This window comes from Coenobita brevimanus, chromosome 85 (assembly GCF_032717465.1).
Source record: "Coenobita brevimanus isolate Jiangsu-jjx chromosome 85, ASM3271746v2, whole genome shotgun sequence".
In the NCBI taxonomy this organism is placed as follows: domain Eukaryota; kingdom Metazoa; phylum Arthropoda; class Malacostraca; order Decapoda; family Coenobitidae; genus Coenobita; species Coenobita brevimanus.
Genome location: NC_137038.1, coordinates 6,082,664 through 6,095,842, shown reverse-complemented (window position 1 = coordinate 6,095,842; position 13,179 = coordinate 6,082,664). Strand labels below are relative to the sequence as shown.

The following is a 13,179-nucleotide window of genomic DNA, read 5'->3' as shown; positions in this document are numbered from 1 at the left end:
GCTACTGAAAACCTTTCCCTGCACAAATGTTCACCTGGGCACTACCATTCCCATCCACTTCAGTGGGTACACCCCACTGACACACCATCCCATCTACTCTAACATTCCCTACTCTTTCTATTCATACAAAAACACTCTCTCATTTCTCTCAATCTCCTCCATGCATGACTCCATATTCACCCAAAACTAATTTTCCATTCTAGCTGTTTAGTCCTCTATTGGAGCATATGCACAAAAAATTGCCCATGTTTGTATTCTCTTTCATTCTTACCCATACAATCTGAGATCCAACTGACTCATACTCTCTTATACTCTCCTTGCGCCTCTACCAAAGAGCAATATACAGTATATAACTTCCTTTGCCAGCAGTAAAACTTTGCTTAGATCAGACTTTTGTTGAACTCAAACTGCATCAACCCTATGGAATCCAATATTACAAGGTACTGTATTACTATTCACCAAAATAATTTATGATTACTAAACTATCAGGTCATTGATTATCCATTAATCATTAAAAAATAAAATAAATAAATAAAATAAAAACAAAATAAAGAAAACAATAAACTGCAACAGCTTGAGAAAATCAAATAGAGATAAGAATAAAACTAAGTTAACATTTGAGATAAAGAAAGTAAAGAGATCAGTTGACTTACCATTCTTCTTCTTGCGGGGTGACATCATTTGTGAAGGAGGGAGGGCTGACTCGGGTTTATTCTTCTCTAGGATCTGTATCTGCAGTCGTGCCATAGACAGCTCCTTCTGTTGGGATGACGGAGGAAGTGTTCTGATGATATGTCACTAACATCATCACATTCACCACCACGACCACAAACATATATCATCATCGAGATGATGATGATGTGCCCCTCTAAATATATCGATATTCCCCAGAACTCTACATTTACTAATATTTTAGCTAAACTGAAACTACAGCTTTAGAATCAAAAGTTCTGTTAATATGTTATCATCATCACATTCACCATCACCATTATCATTATCACTTTGACCATCAGCACCACTTCTATCACCAACACTACATACATCATCACAACAACAACAACAACAACTTTCATGATGATGATTAGGATGCTGAAAGTTGATGTACTCTCTGAATATATGGAAATTCCTACATCTCTGTATTTACTAACATTACTGAAACTATGGCAGTAGAAACATGCAGTTTATGTACCCAAATGTGTTGTTAATACAGGCAACCTTCACGCAACGAACACTCAGACAACGAAAATTGTTTTACTACTCTTCATTTGCACAACGAATGCCTAGACTGTTTAACGATCTTTTTTTTTTTTTTTTTTTTTTTTTTTTACCTGACGATCAGCTGTACCGTCCATCACAGAAGCCAACTGTGCATAGTGACTAGCAGCTGTTGACGGCAGTGTCTCTAGCAACACAACGCTTGTACTTGTATTAAAAACAAAACAGCTCTAGCCCTCCCAAGCTTGCACGTGCATTACTGCGTATGATTAGATGGATGTGCAGTGCGTCCCTGCGTCCAAGGCCTGGAGGGGCTGGGTTTACAATGGAAGAGTTGAGAGGTAGGATGGGACTGGAGTGTATTGGTGTTGTGATGAGGAGAGGTAGATTGAGGTGGTTTGGACATGTGGAGAGGATGGGGGATGATAATTGGGTGAGGAAGGTGAGAAGTGTTAATACTGGGGGTGGGGTTATGAGGGGCAGACCGAGAATGACATGGGACAAGGTCATTAAGTGTGACCTCAGGATTAAGGGACTGAACAGGGAGGCTGCAATGGATCGTGCAGCATGGAGAGCCGCCATTAGGTGACCAAGGCCAACACATGCAAGCATGTTGGAGCCTTTAAAAACGAAAACGAAAACACCATGCCTAAACAACCTGCAACTAGCCTTAGCCAACAAGCAGCCAAGGCCTCCAGGAAGAGCCTTACCCTCAAGACTAAGCTGGATATAGTAGGGCGGAACGAACGTGGTGAAAAAACAAACTCTACAGCTCGCCTCCATGACCTGGCTCCGTCGTAAATATTTTATTCTTCACTTGCATGCCGTATGTATTTGTAGAATGTATATGTAATGTATGTACAACAGTTGTACAATACGGGTTATGGAGTCATAAGTTACACAAATAATTATTCATAATGAGCAAAGAAGGGTGAATACTAATGGATGGGGGGAAGGGGGGGGAATCGGAAGTCTGGAACCAAACCCCATTGAACCCATATTATAATGGGCTCGTGCAACGAAAATTCACATAACGAACAGTTTTCCAGAAACCTAACCCATTCATTAAGTGGGGGAGTACTGTTTATACAGCTCTAACCATGAACAATGAGGGTACTTACTGCAACTGACCATGGGGAGAGGCAAACTGAACTACCATCCCATCCTAAGCAATAAATTCAGCAAGATAAAAAAAAATTTAAAGGCCTCCTACTACTCAAGTGTTATAAGACCATACTTTAAAACAGAATAGTAATAAGATCTGCTTAAACAATTTCTTCCTGGTTTTTATATCTATCACTAGTAATTTTACGGTGGTAGGTGATAATGCCCATAATTCACTCGTGTTGTAAGGTTGCCTCTTTCTTCCTTCATCTTTATTATTCTTTTTGTCTGCCCTTCTCTCTTCCTGTATCTCCCATCCTTCCTGTTACCTTTTGTTCCTATTCTTTCCACTTCAAATGGCTCTACACTGAGTGACAGGCCTAATGGATTCCTGTAATCCTGAAAGTTATTTACACCAGTGGGTGGTAACCATACAACCAAATACTGTAATGGGGGTGATCTGCAGCCTACTACGGTGCCCATGTTAAATGAGTAGATGCAATGTGGCATCCATCCTGAGACCAAACCTCCATACTCTTATTCCAGCACTCTGTCTGCTGCAAGGAAACATTGGTTCACTGCATGAGATGGCCCCGCAGGGGCGGTTGCTTGCCTGTGCCTAATGGTCTGCTTGACTGGGCAGACTGGGGTTAGCCTACTCAATAACATCTAGTACGGTAATTTCAACTTCAATAACAAATTTTCCATTGACATTTTTAATGTTCTTTGACTGTCAGAATTTTCAGCTTGAGTTATAAAATCAATCTGCCATATCAAGCCTAAATATAACGTAACTCTAGAAATTTATCATGCCATATACTGTAAATAAAAAAAAAATGAACAGACTAGCTAAATAACGCATACAAGGCAGGAAAATTAGCACACAATATTTGGCTTCAAATTTCATACACCCCAGGGAAATTCAACATGCAAAATGGATTGTAAGATATATGGGTGACAAAAGCAGTGCAGGTACCTGTACTGAACTCATAAACTGCTGAACGCCTCTGACAACCTTGCTCTCTGGTGCGGTTTTGTTGGTAAAAAAAAAACTGACTCTTAAGAATATTAATAAAACATAGTTCAGCTGCTTACAAATGGTATTGTGCACCTAATCCCCCAGTATTTCTGCTCTACTCCCCTGCATTTCCATGTACTTGCATTCCGAAGTTATTCCTTGGCGCAAATGGCAACTACACCCTACCACAGCAAGAAAGAGGTGAGATGGTAGGAAGAGAGGGACAGATGGACAGTGGAGAGGGGTAGACGGTGACCATGTTGTCATGGAGACAGTGCGTGTAGACTACCCAGCTGTCATCGAGACAAGTCAGCTGGCTTGCTTTGGTTATGCCCTTTGTTCCTCTCTGTTACCAAAATATTAATTGCTTGATATAATGGGCACATTTTTTTTTTTTTTTTTTATTCTGCTTCAAGTGGTGAGGGTGCTGTATGCTGCCTGGCAGATAGTGTTACCAATGTGCAAAATATCAGTTCTGTAGATCACTCACGATTATTGTGGTACGAATTTGTATATCGGGCTTCTAAGAGGCGTACAGCAGTCCCCTCCCTCCTCAAAGCCGCTCAAGAGACATACGGCAGTTTATGGGTTAACAGAAGCTATGACGTGATGGTACTGTATGAAACAGATGAGTGGGAGTAAAATGGATCAATGGGAATAAGGGGAGGTATGAGCATGTGTGAACAAAGTAAAGTGGGAGTTAGTTTGCTGATGAACAAGGAAAGGCAGAAAGGAATGAATGATTATAAAGACATCAACTCAAAGTGTATGCATGTCAACCTACATCCGAGAAGGTGAAAGTGACTAGGATTAGGGAAAATGCCTTTTATGGTAGATTTGATGAACGTGAGGTAAGGGGTTCTAAGCACTGAGACTTGGTGGTCTCCACCACCTGGGATTAACTCCTACAGTATGGCCTCATCTTTGAATCCATAAAAGCAATCAGAAACCAAAGACACTGTACCACCGTCAGCAGAGATCAGTTCAGGCGTGTGATAATGTCGTTTCTGAGTACAAAAATGCACAATAATGGCAGACATGCAGATTTTCATCTTGCAGTGATAACAAAAACTGCTACAACCAAATGACCACTGTATGTGAGTGAGTTTGATGGTGGAAGGAGGCACGGTAGACCAAGATGGTGGATGGATAAAACTGAGTGTGTGAGAGAGAGAGGTATGAAGCTCAGGAAGCCAAGGCACTGACATGTTGCTCTACCAAATTGGATGAAGAATATGCAGAGCTGCACATCAAAATGTTACATTTGTTAAACTTGTTAGGTGACACAGTGACTTTATACCAAAATGAATGTTGTGCAGATGGCTTTGCTGGAATCAGTATTTCAAAGGCTTGGAAAATCTGTGAATCACTGTGTGACCTATTTCACTGGGCATGATGTTTATGATATCTATTTTTGTGCTTTCTCATTTTTTCTTCTAGGATCTTACCTTATCCAATCTCATGCAGGGTAGATAGGGCTGGGAAGATGTTAATACAGTAGTTCTCCAAGGTTTACACTCTCACATTCTTTTCTTTCTTCTGGATCCTAATTGTCTTCTATGGGCATTAGGGTTGGCGTTATGATACCAAACATTAAGCTCAAATATTAACTACAAGTCTGGGAACTCACGTGAATCTCAACCTGCAGCTCCTTCTCCAGCTGTGCCCTCTTCTTTAGTATGTCCTTCTTGAGTAGGTCTTTGTGCCTTGTCATCAGTGTTTCCAGTTTGTGTTGCAGTGCCTGTTTCTTTCTCGCATCCAAGGCTTCTGTCTTGGCTGATCCCTTCTTCGATTTGGCCGAGTCTGACGAGCGAGTCTCTGACCGCTGTTTTTTGGGGCGGGACTTTGAGGTGGTTGGGGGTGGCACTGAGATTCCTGGTTTCTCCTCTGATGGTTCCCAGTCAGCATCATCCTATGTATAATATGGTAAAAGGTAGATGATTCATTAAGGACTTATGGCATTAACCCCTGCAACAATGACATGTTTTTCTGAATGTAAATAAATCTGCTATCCAGAATTTACGGTAAATATGAAATATGTTCCAAGGCTGAAGGGGTTAATGTGGGAAATTAAATAAGACATCCTGGACCCAATGGATTTTATAAAGTTATATTGGTTAACAGCTGTAACACCTTATTCTACTTCACCCCGTCAAGGCACAGCAGCCCGAGGTTTTGCGACCAAAATCCAGATTTAAAGATAGGGGACTGACCCAAATTCCTGATAATGCAACATGCTTAAAAATTCTCAAGTCACCCCAGTGAGTTTTCATCTCAAATGCAAAGCAAGATCATACTCAAACTGATGCCTGTTAAGAACATCATTAAATTCAAAATCCTTCTCAAAGGTAACCAGCATGATTCTTATTTACTTACCCATATTTTTAATCTGTTTCTCCCTTATCTGCCCAACCCCCTCTCCTTCAATAATAATCCTAGCTGATGCTGATGATTCTGCAATAGCACTAAACCACATCATTACACCCCCCTACAAAAGCCATGGGTACACAGAAGATAGTAGCTGCTTCAACAACAAAATCAATCATCAGTTTAACCCCAGAAATACATGAATGCCAAATTCAAGTCATGCTCTTTAATCAACCACTCCATTTTCAGCACAGAATGGAATACACACATTTTCTAATCACACAAACAAAACCAACAATTCTTGGGCCACTTGTAAATCCAAAGTTATGAAAACTTATAAAATTACCAACTGAAAGCCATTAATTGCAGTTTCAAACTACTATAAAGGAAAAAACTCAAAAACTTCACAGTAGTAGTACCCCTCCACAACCAACACTGAGAAAGAAAAATATACACAAACACATAACCATGAAGACCATCCAGGTAATGCTCTCACAAAAACTTCCCTCCCCACTGACAGACATTACAAACTGGTTGAATCATGCTTCCTTCTCCGTTTCATTTCTGACAAAAACAATACAGCCCAAATAAAACCTACTCTGCCCTTACTGTAATGGCATCCCTTACACCCGAACATACTAAACTCACATCATGGATTACACTTTTATAAAACCAAAACAAAAGATTTCTGACAGTGCTTATGCTGAAGTGATTGGACTTCTGCAGGCATTATTATCATCATCATCATCATCTGAATTTCCGCAGTCATCATCACCATCACTCAGATCTCAGATCTCCTTTTCCACCTCAAGGCTGGGGTGAGGTTGGGTCCAGAGAGCCAGGAATAAAATTTGACAGCATGAGATACTAACAAAGGCTTTCCCCATTCATTGAAGCCCCTGAAAACCTGGTTACACATGACAAGTTAAAAGCACTGTGCACATAGCTCCATAATCACCTATCTGGAAGAGTCAATCTAGCTATCACATTAAAACCTAAACTAGCAATGGCCATCCATTCTGACTTAAACTCTGTAGTACCAAATAAGTCCAAAGTTCAGAGGAGGGGGGGGGGGAATCAACATCTTTCACAATGCCTTCCTACCAAGCCAAGTTATTCTTCCTAATGTGTTCCATTTTATCATGGTTTTACCTCATTTGCTATACAGTACTCTTTTATGCTCACATATTATTCTACCTTATCTTATTCAAGCCTCTCAATCACAAGTACTTGTCCTCTCTATCTTACTTGACTCTCTCAACTCACAAGCTTTTGTGCTCTGCTTTATCTCCTCTTAATTCTCTTGACCAAATGTTCTCATTCATTTTACCTCACTTTCTTTAGCTCTCATTAAGCACATGCTCATACACTTTCTATAGTATCTTCCTTGAATTTCAAGTTTACAGGCACATGCTCACACACTCTTGTCAAAACTGACTCTCTTTATTCACATGTTCTCGCAGTTTTTAACTTATCTTACTGGATTATCAAACTTGGAGCCTTAATGTGTGTGCACGCATGCCCCCATGCTCTCTTTCTTTACCTTAATTTTGTAACCAATTTCTCATACTCACATGCTCTCGTACTCTCTTGCCCAAACCACTTCTTGCTGACAAAGAATTTGCAGCTGTAGTGGTGGTGGTGGTGGTGCCGGATGTGGTGGTGCCAGATGCAAGGCTGCTGACTGGGTCGTCCTTCTTGCTCTGCTCACTGTTGTACTTCTGCAGCTGCATCAATTTCTCTTCAATGTCTGGGGCCAGGTCCTGCTGGCTCAGCGCTGACTTGATGGCTGTAGGGCGGCGTGAGCAAAGCATAGGTAAGATTAACACTATCAGGCTCCTATGACAACTTCCAAGCTGAATAAAATGATTTGGCATTATATGAAACAAATTAATAGGAAACAGACATCCACACTTAAGATGTGGAATGTGTCCAAGCTCACCTGGTGTGAATTTTGACACATACAGTGTACTAGTAATATTTCACACCTTAATGCTGTTAGAGATCTCCCCAAATGATGAGACATACTTTTTTACATCCCAACCTGTACTATAGTAGCATACAGACATCTCCCCATGTGGTAAGGGATACTTTTTTTACACCCCAACTTATACTATAGTAGGTAACAGAGATCTCCCCAAATGGTGAGAGATACTTTTTTACATCCCAACCTATACCATAGTAGCCTATAGAGATCTCCCCAAATGGTGAGGGATTCTTTTTTTACACTCCAGCCTGTACTATAGTAGGCTACAAAGATCTCAAAATGGTGAGCGATACTTTTTTACAGCCCAAGCTGAACATTTCTTAACACTCTTAAGTTACTTTCGGCTGAAGTAAGTTACCCTCCCTCTCGCTTGGACAACTAGAACTGCCCGACCATGCATGGGTTAATGACACCAGTATTATCGCTTCCAGGCTCTTATAACTCACTTACCTTTAAAAATATATATATATAAATAAAAAAAATAAAAAATAAGTAAAAAAAATAAAACTAGTTATCCTAAACAAAAGTGGACTGGTGAGGAGGTAAGGTCAGTGGAGTAGCTCAGAGGAGAAGAGGGTGAATTAAGACAAGATAACATGATGCAACTTGGGGAATGCTAACTCAATATAAAGATGACACCTACGGAATTTATGCGAGTTAATGATAAATAATAATATAGAGGTAGTATACTGTACTATCATGCATATAAAAATTCAAAGCCACACAAATTATTTTCAGTGATCCTAGGATCATAAATTTTGAGGGTTTCATGGTAAATGCAGATAAAACAAAAGTGATCATATTTGAAGGCTGGTGGCAGAACCATCAAAGTAGAAGGAGTGTGGCCATGTGCAGTCTGCCACAGGGTGTGGGAAGTAACTCCACCTTGTTAGGTGTTTGTGATACGTGTGGGTGCATACGAGATGTAGCAGTATTAGAGGCAGGCTGCAAAATAATGTTGACTGAGATGGTCTGGGCATGTGGAGAGGACAAAGGATGAAAACTGGGTACGGAAAGTGAGAAGTGTGGAAATTGTGGGTAGGGTTGAGACAGGTAGACCAAAAAAGACTCGGGATGAGGTCACTGAGTGAGACCTCACTAATAAGGGACCAAATAGGGAGGCTGCCAGAAATTTAGCAGCGTGGAGAGCTGCCAACAGGTGACCATGGCAGATGCATGCAAGCAAGCTGTAGCCTTTATAAACTATATGATACGAATGATTTCATGTGTGGGGTATTTCAGGGAGAGCAAGTAGAGATTGAGAGGAGAGGAGAGATTGACCTTGCTGGTGAGTCTCCTGAATGTGTGGAGGAGTTTTGCTATTTACGGGAACTGTTATGTGGTGGAGGTGGGACTGGAGATAGCCCCGTGGCTGGGGTAAGGAGTGACTGGATGAAGTTCAGGAAGCTGTTGCCTCTTCTGGCTCCTCTGTGCTTACGTGTCCTTGTATTTTTTTTTCTTCTTTTTTTTTTGTCCGACTCTGGGCATAGGCTTCACAGCCTGCTATCAAGGCCCAGCAGTCCTCCTACATACCATACATCTCTACATGTCACCACTTCGGCGCTAACACCCACCGTCCATATTGAATACATGCTAGGGCTGTCTCATACAGGACTGGTGTATTGGTATTAGCGGGGGTATTTTTACGACATGTCGGCGGCTCTTCTGGTAGATCATTAAAGCCTGATTTAATGAAATTCAAATCCTTAAACTGTTCCCTGCCCCAGCCGGGATTCGAACCTGGGTCCGTAAGGACTGCAGGCCACCTCTCTACCGATTGAGCCATGTGTTAACCTCATCGTGCACGACGACACAAAACGAGTCAAAGTGCTTTCAGTCTGAAGAGTAATTGATGACTCACTATGATGCACTTTCCCTATAAATTGTCATCAAAACTTTATCTGTGGCTGAAAGTGCATCAAATTTTGGTGAATCATAGTTATGGTGTCTGTGTCCAAGGCAAACATATGGCAACACTGTCATCCCTGTCACAAGGACATGCGGTCTATTATTGGTTCGATGTCCTCTCGGCAGTCGGGCAAGCAGGGTATGTGAGTGTGCGGCCAGCCATTTTATTCCTCATTTTCTATTATGTCACCCATCCATACCTTACGTGTACTATAGTGATGGTGTGTTATATAGTGAAGTGTGAGTGTAAAGAAGGTGTATAAGTGATTTTTATATATTTCAAAGAAATCCAAATTTCAAATCTATAACCGCTCATGACTGTTCCCTTTCACTACTCAAAGTAACCATGACAGCAGGGAAAGGATTATCCGAGGAGTACAGGTCTCCCTCGTTTTACGATTGGTATGTGTTCCTAGAAAGGCAATCGTAAACCGAAATATCGTAAAGCGAAATTAAGGTTTCTATCTATCTACTGCCAGACGCCTCAATCCCGTTTGGGGTGGCCACAAACAAATTGCCTCCAAGTCGCCCTGTCCCCCGCCATTTCACTGCCCAGCTCCCAACTCACACCCCCCTCTCTCATATACCTCTCCACCGGTGGCCACAAACAAATCGCCTCAAAGTCGCCCTGTCCCCCGCCATTTCACTGCCCAGCTCCCAACTCACGCCCCCCTCTCTCATATACCTCTCCACCCCATCCCTCCATCTCATCCTCGGCCTCCCCCTCCCTCTTCCCCCCCTCCATCTCACTCACATACACTCTCTTCGTCAGTCTTTCACCCTCCATCCTCTCCACATGGCCAAACCACCTCAGTGTGTTCCTCATAACGCTTCCTATCACATCCACATCCACACCACAACGCTCCTTTATATCCTCATTCGTCAACCTGTCTCTCCATGTGACTCCACAGGCTCCTCTTAAATAACCCATTTCCACTGCTCTCACTCTTGACTTGTGTCCTTCCAACAACATCCAAGCTTCACTTCTGTACGTTAGTGTTGGTATCACAATACTGTCATGTAGTAACTTTTTCACTTCCTTGCTCACTTCCCTGTTTCTTATCACTGCTTTCAAAGAACCAGCAACCTTTCTTCCCTGCTGTACCCTTTCAAGCACTTCACCCTCCAAACCTCCATCGTTACTCATCACACTACCCAAGAACTTAAACGTACTCACATTTTCCAATTCCTCACCATCCAACCTCGCTGTACATTCACTGACTTCACCTCTCTCAAAGACCATCACTACTCTTCCCTACATTCACCTTTAGATTCCGTTTCTTACACACTCTCCCAAACTCATCCACAAGCCTTGCAGCTCCCCTTCGTCTTCACTCAACAACACAGTATCATCTACAAACAACAGTACAGGGAGTTTCCAAACACTATTAAGGTTTAATGGGAAAAATAAGGATGCGTTCCTGGACTGGTGCATAAGGAACCCAAGACCCATACAAGTGATCTAATATGCAAAAATAACGATGATGTTTTATGTATTGCAGAGTCGTGCTTGTCTCCCCAGCTTTCTTAATGTTGACAGCATGCTTTATAACAGTCGATACAGTCGACTGTGCAAGATTCATGGAACGAGCAATGAAGTTTGCCCCCTCACCTGCTTCGTGCTGCTTCACAATAGTAAACTTAGACTCCAGGGTTAAGGACATTCTTGCTTTCTTTGGCTCCATATCACCAGCACCAGATGTTGCAGGGTGTTTACAAGACATCACGGTGGTGGCACTAGGGGTGCAAAATATGAAGAACAGGAGAAATAGTAATGTCATGGGCACTGATGCACACAGATGCACAGAGGTTGTATGCTGAACAAGCACGCGGGTGAGACTGGCAAAAGCGCGGGAAACTGTGTGGGTGGGGCAGGTATGCCACGCATCTCTCAGCTGATCTGCCTGTGAGTGCAGGATTTCCACATGCCCAATCGTATATGCGAGGGAGCTCAATCGTAAAATGAACACTTGGTACTAAAGAAGTAGGATCGTAAATGCGAAATATCGTAAAACGATACAGCGTAAAACGAGGGAGACCTGTACCTGAAATATTAATTAGTGACTGAGAGTGAGGAGGACACAAAAATTCTGGGGAAGAGAGATTCTGAGAGTGACTGGGATGAGGAGGAGAGAGAGTGAGGAGAGGGAGAGCTAAGCCTGCCCCAGGCATCATGATAAACCTCCCTCCAGGGTCAACGCCACCTCCAGTAACACCACCATTGTACCACCACTACCATCACTGCCACCACTGGTACCACACACACACATAATAAAAAACACACACACTTAGGCTGTGATTGTACCTTTCCTTTTCTCTGCAACTCCATCTCTATGTTCTGGAAGCATTCCAACACTGCTAAAGGATGTAACTAGCTTACTTGTCTAGTTTTTATATTATGCATATATAAGGCATAAATGTGTGTTTACTGTACATTCTCACAGGGTTAATGAGGTGCATTTCATTGTTTTTCTCTCAGGCATTTCACTCAAAAAGTATAGGCCACATATATATATATATATATATATATATATATATATATATATATATATATAAAAGCATGGGCAAGCTGCTGAATTTTTATGCATACTTTTGTCAAGTAAAATAACATCTGAGTACAAACTATTTTGGGAAAAGTTTGGATAGCACATACTCCTCTTACAGGCACGAGCTTTCGTACTGTTGCCTCACCCAACGCGTCCTATCTTTTCAAAAATCGTCCATCCATCCATCATCCAATCCTATGTCGCCCCACGAGGAACGTAGGAACCTGGGTCTAGGCAAGTTTGTCCTGACATTTAAGATGAGAGTGACCAGCCTCACTCATCCCTGAGCGACATTACGTGAGCAATAAACCCCAACCACCCCCTGGATATAAACCTACACAGGCTCAATCCGACTGGAGCACTTTAACTACCCACTAAACCACCAGATGCTATAATTTGGTTATATGGTTATCAATCAGTGTTGTAAATGGTTTCCTGGTGTACAGGAATCCATTTGGCTTGTCACTCAGTGTCGAGTTAATCACAGGCAGAAGGAAGAGGAAAGAATGAAGGAACAAAAGACAGAAGAGGGAGTGTAAAGCCATCTGTAGGCAGAAGAAAGAGAAAAGCTTGAAGGAAAGAATGACTGAAGACAAAGGATGGAAGAGAGGAAAGGGAAGACACCCAAAGCAGCACTACATCGAGTAAGTGGATGGTGTGCGCCCCCACCTACTACATTTCATTTTCTCAAAAACAATATGGGTTATAACAATTTCTATTATATCATGGGCTTCCTTATCCTTTGGAGTACAAAAATGTAAATAATTTACATATACGTTTGTTACACTCAATAATAACATATGAAAAGATTAACAAATCATACATTTTTAGGTGATTTTTTTTAGTTTTTCAATTAACTCAAAAACTATTGGGTGTATCAATATTTCCCAGTGCCAATATGAAAGCTCGTGAAATTCTGCACATAGATATGTACTTTGCAACTGCATGCCCCAGAAAAAATTTTGTGCAATGATTGTGGGAAGTTATTAGACACTAGTTTTCTCCTTAATAAGGTTTATTCTCACTTCATTTCT

General features: G+C 41.6%; 1 protein-coding gene across 1 annotated transcript in view; it reads right to left on the bottom strand.

Moving 5' to 3' along the window:
- The window catches only part of E(bx) (nucleosome-remodeling factor subunit NURF301 E(bx)), a 126,104-nt gene that overhangs the window by 41,810 nt on the left and 71,115 nt on the right, over positions 1-13,179 (bottom strand). The window contains exons 17-19 of the mRNA XM_080280600.1: positions 7,279-7,493; positions 4,968-5,249; positions 654-759 (exon numbers count right to left, since the gene is read on the bottom strand). Coding sequence (XP_080136726.1) covers positions 654-759; positions 4,968-5,249; positions 7,279-7,493 — 603 coding nt within the window. The remainder of the gene's footprint in view (positions 1-653; positions 760-4,967; positions 5,250-7,278; positions 7,494-13,179) is intronic.